Source organism: Eptatretus burgeri, unplaced genomic scaffold, assembly GCF_056783735.1.
Source record: "Eptatretus burgeri isolate ZD-2024b unplaced genomic scaffold, Ebu_testis_v1 Ebu_testis_scaffold_153, whole genome shotgun sequence".
NCBI lineage: Eukaryota > Metazoa > Chordata > Myxini > Myxiniformes > Myxinidae > Eptatretus > Eptatretus burgeri.
The window spans coordinates 27,354-46,568 of NW_028222103.1; the positions used below are offsets into that span (position 1 = coordinate 27,354).

At 44.5% G+C, this 19,215-nt stretch overlaps 1 protein-coding gene and 1 long non-coding RNA gene across 5 annotated transcripts in view; both read right to left on the reverse strand.

Moving 5' to 3' along the window:
• Window positions 1–2,060: 2,060 nt before the first annotated feature.
• On the reverse strand, window positions 2,061–6,916 carry LOC147007468 (uncharacterized). Its single transcript, XR_015054166.1, has 3 exons — window positions 6,799–6,916; window positions 5,569–5,661; window positions 2,061–2,368 (listed from the first exon to the last, which is right to left on the reverse strand). It is a non-coding gene; the product is annotated as an uncharacterized LOC147007468 (long non-coding RNA).
• A 4,216-nt stretch (window positions 6,917–11,132) lies between these two features.
• The window catches only part of LOC147007469 (putative RNA-binding protein 46), a 29,426-nt gene continuing 21,343 nt past the window's right edge, over window positions 11,133–19,215 (reverse strand). For all 4 annotated transcript variants that reach the window (XM_085867070.1, XM_085867067.1, XM_085867068.1 and 1 more), the window contains 6 exons: window positions 17,113–17,226; window positions 16,837–17,011; window positions 16,274–16,581; window positions 15,249–15,656; window positions 15,020–15,125; window positions 11,133–12,291 (listed from right to left, as the gene is read on the reverse strand). In XM_085867070.1, the coding sequence (XP_085723196.1) occupies window positions 12,050–12,291; window positions 15,020–15,125; window positions 15,249–15,656; window positions 16,274–16,581; window positions 16,837–17,011; window positions 17,113–17,226 (1,353 nt within the window). In that variant the 3' untranslated portion in view covers window positions 11,133–12,049. The remainder of the gene's footprint in view (window positions 12,292–15,019; window positions 15,126–15,248; window positions 15,657–16,273; window positions 16,582–16,836; window positions 17,012–17,112; window positions 17,227–19,215) is intronic.

A 19,215-nucleotide genomic window follows, 5' to 3' on the forward strand; every position in this document is an offset into this window, starting at 1 on the left:
CTCATGGAGGAGCTCGAACATAGAACGTTTTTCTGACTTTATGTCAGTTATCAGTCATCACCCTTCATTTAAACAATTTTTAATTTCTCGTTTTTTTCGCCCCCTCAACGCGTACGTATTAAATAGATGGCCCCTCGGTGCGCTGCTGATTGTTGATTGATTGTTCGTTGGTGTACTTACTTATTGTACATCGAGATAATAAAATATAAGAAACATTTGTAATATTTATGTGAAACGTAATATTAACACCTTGTTTGAAACGGATTCACACGAGACAAAGCAATCCCAGTCGTTCTTACTTTTCCAGTGGGTGCCTCAACGACAGAAGGTTCTGGAAGGAATGTCTGAGGCGCGCCGTCGACAAACACTGCATTTCATTTCCAAAGATATGTTATGAAAGGTATAAATGGAATTAAAACTAACTAAAATAATGTTAATTATCCGGTAGTTTCAAACTTATTCGCACGAAATAGCAGAACAGGGTGTGGGAAAAAAAACTCTGACGCTGCTACGGATTACACCGTCATGGCTGACAAACACAGCTTAATGTTCGTGATTCGCAGTTACTTACGGAGTAGATAATAGATCACGTATTTTTTCGTGTTCTTTTATTCAGCTCTGCGAATCGATGTAACAAGAGGTATTTTTAAAATAAATTTACCTCATCAGTTAAATATTTCCTTCCGTTGTGTGATCGAGTGTTTTTCAGTCACAAGCACATTGCTTCCATTCCCAGTGGAGTCTCGCGGCTGTATTACGTCACAATCTAAAGTGTCCTGGTGTATTATGTGTCACTGAGAACATCTCGAAAAGCGTTTTCACCACGTTCGGTTAAAATAAATAAATAAATACATTTCTCAGGCACGTTTTGAGCTCCGAAACCGATATTTGGACGTGACGGTGAACAAGTGATTTGGCTATAAAGTGTATTTTTGGTTAACTGATTAATCAATTTATCGAATTCGTGCATCGGTGAAACCCGTTTATTAACTGCACAATGCAAAGGGACAGGCTCTGCAGGCTAAGCGTCGGATCCGATGATTTTAAGTCCAACTATCACAGGAAAACGAGGATCGGATCATACTCGTGAAGAAATGCAAAGATCTCCCGGCTCGCAAACATGAGCATCGTTCAATAAATAAATAAATAAATAAATAAATAAATAAATAAATCACCTTCTCTGATGCTTCGTACGGGTTCGTCGAGATTCGACCCAACATTTGTGGAGCTCATTGTTGAGTATCTCAAATCATCCCCCATCCGAAACCATGATCTTTTCTACACCCGTTAAACCATCACCCAACTCATCCCAACATTTTGCTTCTGTATTTTATTGATAACCCTGACGTCATAGGTCACATGGCATGGCAACCATATTTGATTAAAGGGGAAAAAATTTAAACTTGGCATATGTCATCAACTCCCCATGGGGTACATCTGGTGATAGTCCAGCGGTGATCGGAGAAGCGATAGTCCAGCCATAATTGGTTGAATTGAAATCCTAATCCGAAAAAAAAAATCTGAAACTTCATGTCTCTGATCCATGACCGGATGTGAGTGAATAATTTAATTTACGACAGTTCATAACTGATGCCAACAAACTTTGTGACGTAATAGGGTGCATGGATTGGTGTTTCGGGTATATGGGCCATAATATCAGAGGGCCATGATAGTAGCGTATTCAGTTAACGATGGTTTGCTCAGAATGAGCGCGCGAGGTGAGACGATGCACTCCGTGAGTGCCATTCCAGTTTATTATTTATTATCCATTTTGTCCACCCCTTGCGTTCTCCCGTACCGCTCATCGTTACCTGCATCCCTTGTTTGTCCGTCTATCACCCCCCCCTTCTCCTGTTGTTCCTCTTGTTATGTTGCATCTTGATCCGTTCTGCATTCTAACTCTTCCATGAGCCTTGACTGTGTACACACACAAAAAAAGTTGAATAAATGAAAAGCAAGTTCATGATTCAATGAATGAACAAAGCATTTTATTGATTCAATGTTGCTCCTGCCCCTCCTGCCCAATGTGTGCATAAGTTAGCGTAACAATGCGTACACATTAAGATACCAATTTGCATAGATTAACATACCAAGTTGCAAAAATTAACAAACCAATTTGCGTAAATTAACACACCTATTTGTGTAAAATAACGTAACAAAGCATCATGTGCATCAATGGTGGTATATATCTCTCCAGGGCATATATTGAGAAGGCGTTATCTCCACATCAGAGGATTCGTCTTGGGGTGGGACCTGAGGTGTTCGGACGTGTTCTGCAGTCTCATCTTGGACAACTCTTTGAGACTGCTTTTTTTTTCATCTTCTCTTGAGCCATGAAGTGTTTTGGGGAATCAAATAATTTCTGCCCCTAATTGTGGAGTGCGGGCAGAGAGGGTGGTGGTAACAAGAATGACGAACACAAAAACAACAAAAACAAAAACAGATTCAGATGAGCACACACGATCGACGAGTGTTCCGATCCTATTTCCAAGCATGATAAATATCCTGGGTGGTAAAGAAGTGAAGGTAAGTACGAGTACACTGGGAAGCATTGACTGAAAGCAGTCCCGGTGTGATGCTTGTTCCTTCTTCTGAAAGAACAGTCAATATTAAGTTGACATAACTGGATCTTCCTTTTTGTGCACTCGAAAGGGTAGATAGAGTTCAGTCGGTTAACTGGGGGAAGAAAAGATTGTGGGTAGAGTAGAGGTGTTTTATTTTATATACATTGTCGAGGCTTGTGGAAGAGCTGGAACTAGTACACTGAACGGAATAGGACAAAATTGACAGGAGAGAGAGAGAAGGCGGGGAAACACCAACAGCGGAGATGAAGGCCGAGATAGAGGGAACGTTGGGCAAACAATGGGTGTGGGGAGGAATGGGGGGCAGGAGAGGAAGCATGGGGGTGGACAAGATGGATTCAGAAAGGAACTCACTTCCGGTTCCAGGTGGCGGCTCCTCCGCAGGGTCTCTGCTGACTTTCTCAAAAAAAAGTTTTCCGGTCGTTCTTGTCGAGTTTTAATCATTGTTTGTTACCTCCGCCACCGAAGGTGGAAGGAGGTTGTTTTCACCCATGTCTGTCTGTCTGTCTGTCTGTGCACAGGATATCGCAAAAAAGTTGTGGACGGATTCGAATGAAATTTTGTGGACGGGTTCGGTGTGTGACGAGGAAGAATTGATTCAATTTTTGGTGAAGATCCAAATCCGGAACCAGATGTGATAATTTTTTCAGTGATTCCTCACCATTGAGAGATCGGGCTCAACTAATACAGGGCGGTGCAGAGCCGACTGACACACTTCAGACCTCTTTCCTGTCTGAGAGGTGGGGTCGGAACTTTTGGGGTTGTGGGACCATTTTTCTCAGACAACGCACTGCAACTGGTGGAGGCCAACTTCCTGATGTTATCTCCCATAAATAATAAAATTGCAAACTTTGAACATAAACCTCATGTGTTTCAAATCATCGCACATCCCAATGTGGCAGTCGGCTCTGCACCACCCTGGTAAACAGCACGATATCTCAAAAGGTTGTGGACGGATTCGGATGAAACTTGGTGGACCGGTTTGCTGGGTGACCACGACGAGTTGATTCGATTTCGGTGAAGATCCAGATCCGGATCTGGATACGAGAATTTTTTTTTTTTTTACAGTGATTCTTCACCGTTGAGAGACGGAGCCAAAAACGATGTAAATCAAAAAAGTATCGGGCCTGATATGTTCTGGTGGATCAGGCGTTACGTGGCGGAGGGATGCGATTTACCGAGTGCCCTTCTAGTTCAGTCTGTCTCTGATGTTATGCTCCACTTCCACCCTTTCCCTCTCTTCAAATGGCACCACAACCAACTGTGCTCGTGAGAAGGCAGAAAACCTCAATTCTGTGTTTGCTTCCAAATCTTATCTCCCAAACCCTTCGCTCTCGATACCCATCCTTCCCTGTCGTACCTTCACCTTGGCTTTCAATTTTGATGTCGGTGTCCCTCCCGAACTCCCCGCTTCTCTTCTGTTCATTTTGTCCTATTAGCTCTTGATCCATTCATTTTACCAGCTTTTCCATGAGCCTCAACTATGTACACAAAACAAAGGTGTCAAGATAACGCAATATCATCACGGCTGTGAAATTTGTGCAAATTGCGAACTTCCGGCGGTCTCACTGGCATAAACTTGTTATCATGGACGTCACATGTATGTGGTGCTTACAGGTGTGGGGACCAGTACGGTGAGCACCAGGTACAATCATATCAGGAGGCTCACACAAGGCATTAACGCGCTCAATCTCAGATGTAAACGCATCAATGGTTTGCCATGCACAGGTCCTTGATGTCGTCAGCCATGAATCTTTTCAAGTAGGACTCACGATCAGCCGTGGTTGGGGTTGACAGATTCTGTCTGTGCAAACACCTTCTGTGGAGTCCGTCTTTAAAATTCTCCAAACCACTGACCCCAAATAAGAACAGCGTCGGGAGGGGAAAGGGTCTGTACATCCCCGAGCACAAACAACAGAGCTTCGATTACTCCAACTAAGTAGAACGACACTCGGTGGAATGTATACCTCCTCAAGGTGAAACAGTTTACGTCTTGTATCCCACTGATAGGCCGGATCTGGATTCGGACCTTCACCAAAATCGATTCGGCTTGTTCTTGTCACCGAACCAACTCATCCACCAAGTTTCGTCCGAATCCGTCCACAACGTTTTCAGACATCCTGTTCACAGACAAACGAACACAAGTGAAAACTCGAAGGGGAGCACTCGGTAGAGTGCAAAACCTCCGCCGCCAAGACTGCGACGTCACTCAAGTGAACCTGATATCCCATTCATTCAATTTGACGTCAACAGTGCTCACAGAGTTAGAGTTTGCAACTTTCCCTTTTACTTTTACATACTCAATTCATTCGTCATAACTAGATTCCTTGAGACAGAAATTGATTTTACGTGGGTATATCCACCTGAAGTTCCAAAATCAGCCGCAATTATAATTTTGGCAAGTTTTTTGTTGGAAATCACTGACAACATGCAGAAATGCAAAAAAAAAAAATCGAAATTTTGTTGAAAAAAAAGTTGCAAATTTTTTTTCTCCAACAATTTTTTTTTTTGGGGCGGGGGGGGGGGTGGAAATCACTTAAAACATGTAGAAATAAAAAAAAGAAAAATCAAATTTTTTTTCAAAATGGCCGCCATAGCGGCCATATTGGAGTTTGGACCCCAAGTCCAAAATCTAATGGCATGATCCTTGGACCATACCGAATACCCCCACCAAGTTTCGTCGAAATCCGTCGAGGAGTTTTTCCGTAATACTGTTCACAAACACACAAACAAACAAACAGAAAGGGGTTAAAACAGTAACCTCCGATCTTCGATGGCGGAGGTTAACAAAACCTCCGTGCACCTTCAGAGGTGGAGGGAACAAGCGTTCGACTTGATTGGCAGTCAACGTGAGGCTTGGTTGGTTGGTTGGTTGGTTGGTTGGTTGGTTGGTTAGTTGGTTGGTTGCATCACTAGGAAGTTAAATTGACTTCACAAAGTATAGTTTTATACCGGAACAAGAGACCCGAGCTCGTTTCAAACTCACGCCTTCTTGCAGCTGTTCTTTGAGATCAGCTTGATGAGGAAGGTTGGGCTTTTGCTCCTCTTCCCGATTTTCCTCCTCTTCCCATTCCTGGGTCTGCAACGACACGTACACAAGATCGATCAAAAGGATTCCCGGAAAAGAGTCAAACTCCCTCCCGCTCCCCCTGCCCACTTCCCTCCCAACAGAACCGCTTCGTTCTAGCAATCTAGCCCAACCGTCTTCCTCAGGCCCAGAGGCGTCTGGCAGGCCTAGAGACGACTAGCAGGCCTAGCCGCGACTGGCAGGCCAAGAGGCGACTGGCAGGCCTAGAGGCGACTGGCAGGCCTTGAGGCGACTGGCAGGCCTAGAGACGACTAGCAGGCCTTGAGGCGACTGGCAGGCCTAGAGACGACTGGCAGGCCTAGAGGCGACTGGCAGGCCTCGAGGCGACTGGCAGGCGTAGAGGCAACTGGCAGGCCCAGAGACGACTGGCAGGCCAAGAGGCGACTGGCAGGCCTAGAGGCGACTGGCAGGCCTTGAGACGACTGGCAGGCCTAGATGAGACTGGCAGGCCTTGAGGCGACTGGCAGGCCAAGAGGCGACTGGCAGGCCTTGAGGTGACTGGCTGGCCTAGAGACGACTGGCATGCCTTGAGGCGACTGGCAGGCCTAGAGACGACTGGCAGGCCTAGAGGCGACTGGCAGGCCTCGAGGCGACTGGCAGGCGTAGAGGCAACTGGCAGGCCCAGAGACGACTGGCAGGCCAAGAGGCGACTGGCAGGCCTAGAGGCGACTGGCAGGCCTAGAGACGACTGGCAGGCCTTGAGGCGACTGGCAGGCCTAGAGACGACTGGCGGGCCTTGAGGCGACTGGCAGGCCTAGAGACGACTGGCAGGCCTAGAGACGACTGGCAGGCCGAGAGACGACTGGCAGGCCCAGAGACGACTGGCAGGCCAAGAGGTGACTGGCAGGCCTAGAGGAGACTGGCAGGCCTTGAGGCGACTGGCAGGCCCAGAGACGACTGGCAGGCCAAGAGGCGACTGGCAGGCCAAGAGGCGACTGGCAGGCCTAGAGGCGACTGGTATGCCTAGAGGCGACTGACAGGCCTAGCCTCGACTGGCAGGCCTGGAAGCGATTGGCAAGCCTAGAGGCGATTGGCAAGCCTAGAGGCGACTGGCAGGCCTCGAGGCGACTGGCAGGCTGAGCCACGTCTGCATGTGATGAGGTAAATGAGGCAGAAGATGAGGAGAACCTCGTCGAATTGCGCGTCGTCCACAGCAGCAAACGGCGACACGTGTTCCTTATCTCCAGACATGGCTCTTTGCACCGCAAATCCAACCGTGAGGCCACTTGAGAGGAGAGTGGAGAGATGACGCAGTGTGGGCGGGGTTTCCGTGTGACGCAGTGTGGGCGGGGTTTCCGTGTGACGCAGTGTGGGCGGGGTTTCCGTGTGACGCAGTGTGGGCGGGGTTTCCGTGTGACGCAGTGTGGGCGGGGTTTCCGTGTTACGCTCAGGGTAAATGGAGGGGGTGGGTGTGGTCGAAGATCTGAAGGGGCGTGGTTATCTCTCGTGTATTAGAATTATCCAATCACAGGACTGTCCGCCTTATATTAGTTCTGGATTGTATTTCTCTGCAATGAAGTGAGGCGGTGTATTGTTTGTGGATTAGTCACGCTGTTTGCATCTCACTTCAACCCTTGAGGATAGGCTAATGGGGTTTTGCCCCTGTGCCATTATTACTTGGCAAAAACTTTTGTTTTTTGCCAAGTATGTTGGTCTGCAGTATTTGTCTCTCCGTTTGTCTGTCTGTTTGTCTATTTGTTTGTCACTGCTTTTGGCCACAGTTTTCAAACAATGGTTCTGAATCTTCTTTGCGCAGCAGGTGATCGGCCCAAGGACAGCAACGCTTAATTTTCGTGAACATCCGAATCCGGATCTGGATCTGAGAATTTTTCAAGTGATTCTTATATACAGCACAATATCTCAAAAGGTTATGGATGGATTCACACGAAACTTGGTGGACGGGTTCAGAGTGCCACGAGGAATAACTGATCTGATTTTGGTGAAGATCCGAACCCAGATCTGAATACGAGAATTATTTAATTTTTTTTACTGATTCTTCCCTGCCCCTTCTCGTCTGGTCCACACATGAAGCTGGTGCACTCACTGTGGTGCACTCTTATTCCCATCCCTCGATACAGATCATTATCATACACCAAGCGACCACCACCACCACCACCACTAAAACTACGACCACAGAAACCTTGCGGGGTTGGCCCGGGGATTGTTTTTGGCCCCTTTTTCAGAACCGAACAGGCACACCTAACCTGTCCGCAAGGTTCGTGAGAATCCGTGGACAAGTTTTTGAGATATCCTGCTCACGGATAGACGGCGGTGAAAACATAACCTCCGTCCACCATTGGTTACGGCCGGATTCGGACCAAACTTGGTGGACAGGTTGGGTGCATGATGAGGCCGAATTGATTTGAGAATGGTGAAGACCCGGTTGCAGATCCGAGAATTTTTTAAATTTTATAAAGTGATTCTTCACCAGAGAGACAGGGACAAAAACGAGATATCTCATGACATCTCAAAAAGGTTGTGGACGAGTTGTGATGAAACTTGGTGGTGAGTTGGTTCGGTGACAAGAACAAGCCAATTCGATTTCGGTTCAGGTCCGAATCCAGATCCGACCGATTAGTGGATACAAAACGTGAACTGTTCACGTGGTGGAGGTACTGAATGTGCCCTACCGAGTGCTGTTGTGATTTCATGATGGGTTGAAGTGCTCTCCTGTGAGTCTTGAGTAATTTGTGTGTCAGATGTCTCTGAAGAAGTAAGTCACAGCATTAGTGGTCCAGGTGCTGATCAGAACCCCACAGGTGTGTTCACTGTCAACCCGGTAACAGGAACACTCTCTGTGATGCGTGATCTGGATCGGGAAACAATTCCACAACACAATACAAGGTAAACTTGGGAAGGCTGTTGGGATCGCAGGTGTGGTCCATGATGAAGGTGTAGTCGCTCACATTGAGAAGTCACATGGTGGCATTGGGGTTGAGGTAGGAGGGCTCCGTGGGGAGCTTTGTTGGATGAGGTGTTTACACTGTTTTTTGGTTGGGGGGGGGAGGGGGTAAAGGCAGGGATGAAGATGATTGTCAGGTTCGGAATGAACAAACACCAACAACATTGATGAGACAGCTCGAGTGGGAGGTTAGGAGTAACGAGACCCTCTCACTGACATCACAACCACCACACAGGTGTGTAATCACCTTGCAGGTTCCTGTGTTTCCTCCCCTGTACAAGCTTGCGTGCTGTGCTCTCGACCGCCCCGCAAGCGATTCGCTCTTTTCGTTTGATCCGACAGTGAAACAGATGTTCGTTCATTTGCTCATCCCATTGTGTCTGATGAAATGTCCCTGACTGAGTCTGTTCATCAATTCAGTGTTTCCCAATCTTCTTCTTCATGGTCTAGCTGCCCCCTGTAGGTTTGGGTAGGAATTTTTAATTCAGCCACGATGCTGGCGATTGCTCGCCCACTCTCTGTGAAGGACACTGTGGGGATCTTTAACGTCTATCAAGTAATCAACTAATGCTGGAAGACAGGACGCACAGTTTAACGTCCATCGGAGGGGCGACACACACATTGATGATTCACCCAGCCAGTGAAACACCACGATGACGTCCTGCAGCTGGGTCGGGATTCAAACCCAGGCCAGACAGCTTCGAGACGACTGTGCGAACCTCGAGGTCATCCTGCCAGAGGTGGTATGGTCACGCACTGTTAATCAACAAACTGAGATTCCATGTTGTGTTTATACAAATGAATTTTGGAACCATTGACCATCACGTTCTGTGGACCCTATTATTTAATTACATTGTGTTAGGAAAACAAAATTGTGTTTTCCTATGTTGTGGTGTTTATCGCTTTGCGTATTGATCTGCTGCGTGAAATAAAGTCGTTCCTGGCCCGCCATTTCCCGTGCATGTCTTGATTTTCTCGAGCTCCACTTGATCCGATTGCGTACGAAATAATCTTCACTGGACATTTTGACAGAATTATTTTGGCCATGAGCTCCAATTGTCAAATATGAAATCAGTGTGAGGAGGGGTGGGGGAGTGAGTAAGAGTGGGTGGAGAGGAAAAGTGGGGCAAGGGAAGATCGCGTGAGAGGAGGGCCCATCCAGAAATAAGCACTGTCCAGACAGGTGTGGAGATAACCACTGTTCAGACACATGCGGAGATAACCACCATTCAAATACGTTCAGAGACAGTAAAACAGAGCAGTGGGTGGGGGAGTGAGAGAGAGAGAGAGAGAGAGAGAGAGAGAGAGAGAGAGAGAGAGAGAGAGAGAGAGAGAGAGAGAGAGAGAGAGAGAGAGAGAGAGAGAGGAAAGAGATGGGAATGGGAGGGGGAGAGTGGAGGGAAGGAAAGGGAAGGGGAGAGAGGGAGGCGATTCCGGCAGATGTGACATCCAGTTTAACGGCACACATATTGGTGAATCACGCTGCCTTCAGATACATTTGGTGCTGACGTGGATTTTTTAAACCCACCTTATTGTGATCGTTGTCCTCCTGAAGGATTCCAACTGGCTGATTGTGGAATCCTATTTGACTTCAGGCAGAGTTTAACGCTTGGCCGATTTGGTTATAAAATCCTACATAAAACCCTATCGACACTGATAAAACTGATGTCCACACAAGTCCTTCCTTGTGAAAAAATTTATTTTCTAATTATCCACCATACACTTCTCACCCTCATACAATCAACAAAAGAATCCCCATTGATTGCAATATTTTTGGTTCTATTTCATTTATTCTTACTTTAGTTAACAGTTAGACAAACCCGATTCAATTCACTTCCACATTACATCAGAGTTTTATTCTAACTTGGTACTTGGTCAGTTCCAAGGAGTACAAGCCACTGAGATTCTAATACTTTCTCAGGTACTTGCACTGAAACAATTTTACATTTCAAAGCATTTTATACTTTCTTGAGAGAGGTTGGGGGCTATTCACCCAGAATGCAGACGTGTCCTTAAGACGAGAATCCACTTCGTACATTTCGAGGCAAAGGTTCGTTTATCAGCTCGGTCACTCTGCTCCAGAACAACACATTTCTTATCATTTAGGGCAAAAATCTTTTGGCCAGAAAAGACAGTCAATTCAACTTGTAACATAACAGTTACATTTTCTTAAACTCCATTTATTACAATTTAGAATACATTAATGTAAATTTTTCCCCCACAGTGCCTACATTTAAAATTCAACACTTTATTCACTGCTTGCCTTACGGAGGTTACAATGAAATGCTCCACAGAGGCCATGTTGCTTTTGAAAAGGATTCTGCGAATCGACGAAAAGCATAACAACGAAAAATTTATTCCAAAAGCCGAGAACACGGCGTACTGTAGAATGTTTTTTGAGGGATTTTTTTGTTTTTAGAAAAAGTATTTCCTATTATAATGCAAAGTTCCATCAGCCAACGAAACATGTGCAGTTTGCTTATCCATCAAGTTCTCTTTGATTCAAATCATTTGAGATGTATTTGATCTGAACTGTATTCAAAAAAACCTGAGATATGAGGACTTCAACAGATAAGAGATTTATTTCATGTTAAACAAAGTTCTTTTCCTTGAATTAAAAAAAAGTAAACTCTTCAAGGATGGGCTAAAAGCATGGAACGTGATGAAACAATGTGGCGCAGCACAATTGAAATGAAACCATGTAACAATGTGTATTATAACAATGTGAAACACAATAAAGGCAAAAAACATTTTCAAAGGTGAAAATATGGGAGTTCAGCAGCAGGTCTGTCTTGTGTCATAAAACAATGCTAAACGCATGCGCAGGCAGTTCAAAAGATGAAATATAAACTTACAAAAAATCAAAAACATGAGTTCCTTCGTTATTTAAAGTTGAGCATAATATAAATGGTGAAATAACACTTTCAATTAAACATTTTAAAAACTTGAGGTGAAATATAAGTGGTGAAATAACACTTTCCATGAAACATTTTTTAACTTGAGAAGAAATATAAATGGTAAAATAACACTTTCAATTCAACATTTTAACTTGAGAAGAAATATAAATGGTGAAATAACTCTTTCAATGAAACATTTTTTAACTTGAGATGAAATATAAATGGTAAAATAACACTTTCAATTAAACATTTTAAAAACTTGAAATGAAATATAAATGGTGAAATAACTTTCAATTAAACATTTTTAAAACTTGAAAAGAAAAATAAATGGTGAACTAACATTCAATAAAACATTTTAAAAACTTGAAATTAAATATATATGGTGAAATAACTTTCAAATCAACATTTATTAACTTGAGATGAAATATAAATGGTGAAATAACTTTAAATTAAACATTTTTAAAACTTGAGATGAAGAACAACAAAACAACAATTTTTTATTTTTTTTTAACATAAAGACAAACATGAGCTGCTGATTCATTAACAGAACTGAATTTGCTTGGTGATTACAGGAGCAATTTCAGTTTGAACGAGGAAATGTGCAAGTGCAAGGAAATGAATATGCCAGCTGTCCTGGCATGCACCATTGTGGCATGATTATACCCTGGCTTGGCACAGAGAAGCAAGGACGGTTGAAGGCAACAGGTATTGCAACAGCGAAAGGGCGACAAGGGTACCCTTGGATAGAGGCACTGGAATACGTGGAGATGGTCTGGTAAGCGGGAGCTGTGGCTGATATCATGTTCTGTTGGTTATTTATTCCTGGAGGGAGAGGGTGCAGGGATATAATTGTATTAGGTCAGAACAACATGAACATAAATTGTCACAAACTGATGTAAGTCAAGGTATTCAAGGCTTTTGATACACTAGGTTTACCAACTGACCTGCAATGTCCAAAGAGGATACCTGCTGCCTGGTTCAAAGAAACCAGGATACCCCAACACACCTCATAAATGTACATATATATATACACACATATAAACACACAGCATTACCCCGGTTTACGACACCCCTTTTTACGTCGTTTCACAAACACAGGAGGTCAGGTCAGGTATGGGAGCATGCACTTGAGCATGCGTGTCGCTGCGTCCGCTTTCTGCCGGGACTCCATATGGCCATCCTCCAGGCAGATGCCTGGCCCATCCCCATCTCCTTGAGATGCCGACCAACCTGCCGCAACCACGAGGCACGTGGTCGGCCCATTTGCCTCCTCCATATGTCCGTACAGCCGCAGCTGACGGACGATGCAGGTAACAAATCTCATTTGAGTCTCTCTCAGCAACCGCTCGTTGGACACAAAGTCCGACCAGCAATAGCCAAGGATTCTCCGAAGAGACCTGGTTACAAAGAAATTAAGTCTCTGTCTCAGGTCAGAGTCCAAGTCTCACATCCGTAGAGCAAGACTGGAAGCACCAAGAACCTGAAGACACGGACTTTCATCCTCCCACACAGGTACCGAAAGGAGGACTTTCATTGTCCTGCACAGGGATTCCTCTGTCAAGAACCCACCACCCTCCGCTCTCACTACAGTACACCGAGGGACGGGCTTGGAAGAACGCAATTCCCCTTTAAGCAGGATGAGAATCACTTGACCACAGGTGATATTCTACCCCCTCATCTTGGGATAAAATGGTCCAAAAAAATATTTAATGATCATCGGTCACGTGATTCGGCAGCCATATTGTTTAAAAAACAAAATCTTCAAAAATCTTCTTCTCTGAAGTGGCTGAATAGATCGAGGTAAAACTTTACACGTATGGCCGCCTATCCATGAGGAACAAGGACAAATATGTCCAAGAGCAGCGTCCTTAAGGTTTTGTCAGCTAAAAAAAAAAAAAAAAAAACTTCCGATATTTCGTCATGTGCCGTGATTAAGCCAATAGTGAGACCCGTCATAGTGTATTTACGTATTTACGAAATATCGTGAATTTACGAAATAAATAATGTATTTACGAAATTACAATATATTAAATGGAATAATCTTTAAATAGTAACGTGAACTTTTCGAAACTTTAAAGCAAATGTCCGAATATATTGAAAAGTTCATGATCGACGCTCTCAAAAGGCACCCTTAATGCGAGGATGTGTACAAGTGCTTAGTATTTAAGGAGATCCGGATCGTGTATATAAAGGAGCCGCGTCCTAATATGAAGGTTTTGTCTTCACAAGAAGAACAAGAAGAACAGTAACAAGAGGAAGAACAACAACAATGCCGAGCTCTCTATGAGCAGTGCTTGCTACGCGAGACGCTGCTAACAAAAGGTTTACACATATTACGTCATAAGTCACAAGATTTGGCAGCCATATTGGATTCTTCGAAAACCTATGAAAAATTCTTCTCCAGAACGGCTGGACAGATCGAGGGGAGACTTCACACCAATGTTCCTCAAATCTTGGGTGGACAAGTTTGTTCTGGAATTATTGAGAGGTCACATGGTTTGGCAGCCATATTGGATTTAAAAAAAATTAAATGTTTTCTCTGCAACCGCTTAATCAATTGACCTGAAACTTCACATTGATGATCCGGTAGTGGTGGGGAATACATGTTTTAAATTTAAACTTGATCGGCAGCTGATGGTCTGGCAGCCAGAATTATTAAATTTTTTGATCTGGGTTATTTTTTTATTTTATGTTTGTATTTTTTTTATTAATAAGGCTCACTTGGCTGTGATTGGATGGGTTTGAGGCTAGAGGAGTAGCAGCTGAAATGTGAATCCCATCCATGTTCCTCCTGATGACTTCATCTTTGATTGTTCCTCCTGATCACCAAATTCAATTGAATAATAAAAAAACGTCATGGGTCAGGATCAGGTGTCCGATCAAAGCGGGGTTGCGTCAAAGCAGGACATCTTGGTACCCGGTAATCACAGCAGCAGTTATAAAGTGGCAGTTCTAATTAGTCTCTGATTAATTACGTAACACACCAGCACACAAACATCACATAAAACAAGTCCTGGAGAGGGTCTGCAATCTCTGATTGCTCTTTTTCTTGTCTATTTGCTCCTGTCCAGTATTCTAGCTTGATAAAGCTTCAGAACGCTTTAGTGTTATTTCTGCATTGATGAAAGATGTATTTGTAATAATACAAATTGTACTCCGACAAAGGCTGAATGAGAACCTGTCTCATTTATAATGAATCATCAATAATGACTCAAAATAAAACCTTGTTTCCCCCTCTCCCTTCCTGTTTGTTGATGCACTTGCATTTTGTGTCTAACTGTAGCCCCCACCACCAGTATGTTGTCTTTTTTTTCTGTCACCTTGCTCTTCCATGGGTCTATCCCCAGGCAAAAAGGCTACAGTTAGAATTATAGTATATGAGAGTAGTACTGTCATATACTATAGTTGGTAACAGGTCATACTGCAGTAATCTGCAGATAATTACAACAGAAAGGATTTTTTTGCCTGGGATGTTTTCAACAGCAAAGGCAAACTCAATTTCTTTGTTACAAATGGCAAACATTTGAAGGAGTATTTTACTTGATATTACCAAGTTTGTTTAAAACGTTCTGTGCGGCAAGTTCTTTCGCTCCATCAAGCACTGAGCAAACCTCATTTGTATCGAAAATTCCTCCAGGGACGCCATTCATGTATACCTGCAAAAAGCCAAACCAGTGAGGGGTCCGTTGTTGAAAAGGAGCTCAAACACCGCACAAAGTCGTAAATCACTGAGTAACAAGTATCACGCAATGTTGAGCAGAAATAAATGGCACTCTCACCGTGTAACCGTATAGCTGCTGTCCGGCAGAACCTGTTGAGCGAAAAGGTGAGTATAAGGGAGGAGGGAAACCATGATGAGCACACCACAGCTCCAAGCGCACTGTGGCCGTATGTGCGCCTGCCAAGTCGATTTCCTGATGTGACATAGACGTCTCTTCGGCATTCGGGTCACGCCAGAATGCTTCACCCAAATACGCAGCCAAGCGCCGTGTCACTCCAGGAGCACCGCTCGCACTATCCAGTCTTGCTAGTGACTGGTTCATTAAAGGACGAGGCATCACGTGGTCCACCATTCTGGAATGTGTTTGAGGAACCTCAGGTTCTCTGTGTGCGTCATGATCGTTCATAACTTCACCACCATCAGCTGCATGTTGGGAGAATGCAGGTCTGGCCAAACTCACATCCACCTGGAATTCCACACCACAATAAAACCAAATCAAATGGGCTTAATGTCACTGTAGTAGACATATCCAGTCAGAATTGTCTGAGAGCATCCAGGAACAACTCGGCTTTGTGAATTCAGAATGGGCCACTCAACTATTTCCACAAACCATGACACTGATCGTCACTTGCACAGCAATCCAGAGCTCACTTCTGGGAATCAAATCCACAGCAAGTAAGGGCAATGCAACAAGGCTTTATTCACTCCACCACCAAACCCACTCATTTGCAATCGTATCTAATTTTTTTTTTTTTTTTAATGTTGAAGGCTACAGGCACGGACTGAATCGTCCTCATCGAGGCCAAGCCTTAAATAAAAGAACTGCATGAACAGAAAAGTGAGAAAAGAGAGAATAGTCTGAGAGATTTTCAGAAAGACAAAAATGCTTCTCCTCTTACAGGAGCTCCCATAAAGGAATGGTTATCTACTTATGTTCATTGTTGGAGAGTACTGTTGGACCCCAGTACACACACCTTCAAAAACAAACAATACCTGCACAAACAATAAGGAAGTGAACTTCATGGACAAGTACCCATGCATATCACGACGGTTGTCTTGTTCCAGGGAACGAACGGCCTATACCTGTACTCCGTCCAGCCATGAACGATGGAGTGAGTTTTGTGCTCTCAGAGCATCCTCTCGTCGTTTGAAGTCCACGACTGCAAGGTTGCCGATTTTTGTGATCTTGTCGATTGCCCCGGCATGTGCGTGATCACCTCCTGCCCCATTGTAAAGAGCTCTCTGCAACGCTGAGCGAAGCCCTTGCTCCGACGTTGCAGGTGACAAGTTCTTCACATTTAAGGTTCGCCCATCAGACACCACTGGGTTAACCTCGCTCTCTGGGATGGCCCAGTCGACCTGTATTGGGCACCCCCAGAGATGAAAGGATCCTTTTTGGGGAAGGAGAAAAGTCAGGTGTCAATTAAAACAGTGAAACAATTATAGCTAATAAATAATACAACTGACGGTGTCAAGTATTGTGAAACCTTGGGTCATGAAATCTAAGTCGAGTGGAGCACCTGTCTGGGCGAAGCAATTTCTCTCCATGTTGCATCTTAAAAAAAACAACTTTAAACCCCATATTACTCAACACTTATAAAACCTCATGTGATGGAGACAGCAGTTCCAATAGAACTTCCACACACCCGGCAGTAACTTTCTGCGTGCCAAGAATGCTGATCGGTGGGAATCGTACTGCACATAAGCAAAGCCACGGTTGCGATTTGCAGGTGCCATCCCCACGGCTGGAGAAACAATCGCATCTTTTATGCCACTTGTCACCTTCTTCAACTCCTCCAGGATTTCCTCTTGACTTTTATCCTACATGGTGAGGCAAAAATGAGCATTGCAGTGATTTTGGAGAGTGAAACATACAACAACCCATCAAACAAACGGTTCAGTGATTTTGTGTGTTAACGCACCCGGGGTAGTCCTCCGATGAAAAGACGGCAGTTGTCATTGCTGATACAAACAACGAGTGGGCGGCCCGGTCGCAGTTCATGGTGGTTGAGCAGATCAACGGCAGCCTTGGAATCCTGTGAAATTGGACATGCCACAAGGTGAAAAGGTGGCTGTGATAAATCTTTGATAATATGACTATAAAAATGACAGTCAATTGTATTAACAGTTCCAAAAAATAATATTGAAAACAATCAATCAATTCCGAAATACGATAAGAAGACTTTAAGAGTAACACATTGAAAGGACTGTGAAGGGTAAACAACCTGCTCAATTTAAGCGATAAATAGCAAACATGAAATCACGTGACAGGTACTCACCTGTAAGTAGATGAGTAAAAGTTAAAAAGAAATTCTGTGAAGAGTTGAGGCTCGTTAATGAGCTAGAACAGAGAACGGATTAGGACGCAACAGAACAAAAGTACAGCAGAAGAAGAGGGGGAAACACACAATGGCAGGGTTGAGGGAGAAAATGGAGAGACACTTCGAAGATGAGGGATGTGAGGAAGAATTAGGACGAGGGGAGGACACGGGGGTGGACAAGATGAAAACTGAAGCAAACTGTCGGGAAGGAAAAAATGTAAGTTGGAAAGAGGTGGGCTTGGGAGAGTTGATGGGGCAGAAAAGATCATAGTTTTGGATGGGGGATGATCTGAGGTGGTGGCGAATAGCTGTACCGTATTGAAAACCTGGAAAAACAAATGAGTCTGAAGAGAATGTGGAAGTTTATTTCACAGTCAGGAGAAAAGAGGAACGAATGAGTGGAGGTAAGCAGTGAATCTGGATTTTGGGAGTTTTACCAGGAGGGATTGTAAGTAAACCTTGTGCGTCCTGCAGAAACCTGGGGGGAGGAGGAGGAGGGACAAAGCGTAGAAAGAGCAGAGGGTGAAAGACCAGAAAGGAGGTGGTAGAAGACAGAGAGACCACCCACCTGTCTCTGATTTGAAAGTGAAAGGCCCATCGACTCAGCTTCATCACAGGAGGTTCCAATGATCTTGGAGGCCTCCATTTCCACGGTATCAAGCTCAGCAACGTGTGAGGCAGGGGCACCAGACAAAAGACGAGCAGTACTCCTTCAAAAGGCCTTGTACCAGTCGGTTGATAAGAGTTCAGGTGTGCCAAGGAAGGACTTTGCATGACGGAGGATGCCCAGTCGGCGACTGGCTTCGGAGGCTAATTTTGGAGTGTGGTTTGCCCAAGAAAGATCATAGTGACACCCAAATGTTTGAGTGACTGAACTTCTTCCATAAAATTGTGAAAAAAGTAGACGGGAGGGCTTGCCAGATGGTCCTTTCAGAGACAGGCAGTGAGTGTGTGGGATTTCTCAGGATTGATAAACATATTCCAAGTGTTCCGATTATATCATGGTTTGCAGAGAAGGAAACAGCTGCTGCCATCAGGAGCGTGGAGTCATCAGGAAAAAGATAAGGAGGATTTTTTAGAGAGTCTGAGAGATCGTTGATGAAGATTATGAAGAGGACAGGGCCCAGAACACTGCAATGTAGACCTCCAGCCTTGACAGAGGGATCAAGTTGAGAGCCACATGTTGGCTACGAGAATGGAGGAAGTCAAGAAACCATGTGTGGAGTTGGCCTTGCATCTCATAGGCCGAGAGTTTGGGAGAGCAGGGAGGGGTGCCAGACTGTATCAAATGCTTGAGATATGTCTATAGTGATGGCCCTGATCTCTGTCTGACATTGAGGGACTCCATCCATTATTGGGAGAGCAGAAGCAGCATGCCCAAGGTAGAGCGACCTGGTCTGAATCCAAGCTGATGGTCAGAAATCTGATGTCTAATGCGATTCTGGATTCCATGACCTTGTTGATGATTTCAAGTCAACTGATGGGTCTGCAGTTCAGGGGATTGTTGCTTGTACTTTGTTCATGTAATTCTGTGATGTTGGCCGACTTCCAAGCAGACGGAAGATGACCTCGGTCAAATGATTCAGTGAACCGAGCAGAAAAAGGATGTGCAAGAGCATTGCCTCTCGTATTTTGCTTTGCTTGATGCACCTGCTTTACTCGAGGGTGTGTTAGTTACACACATGAGACAAATAAAATCCTCTG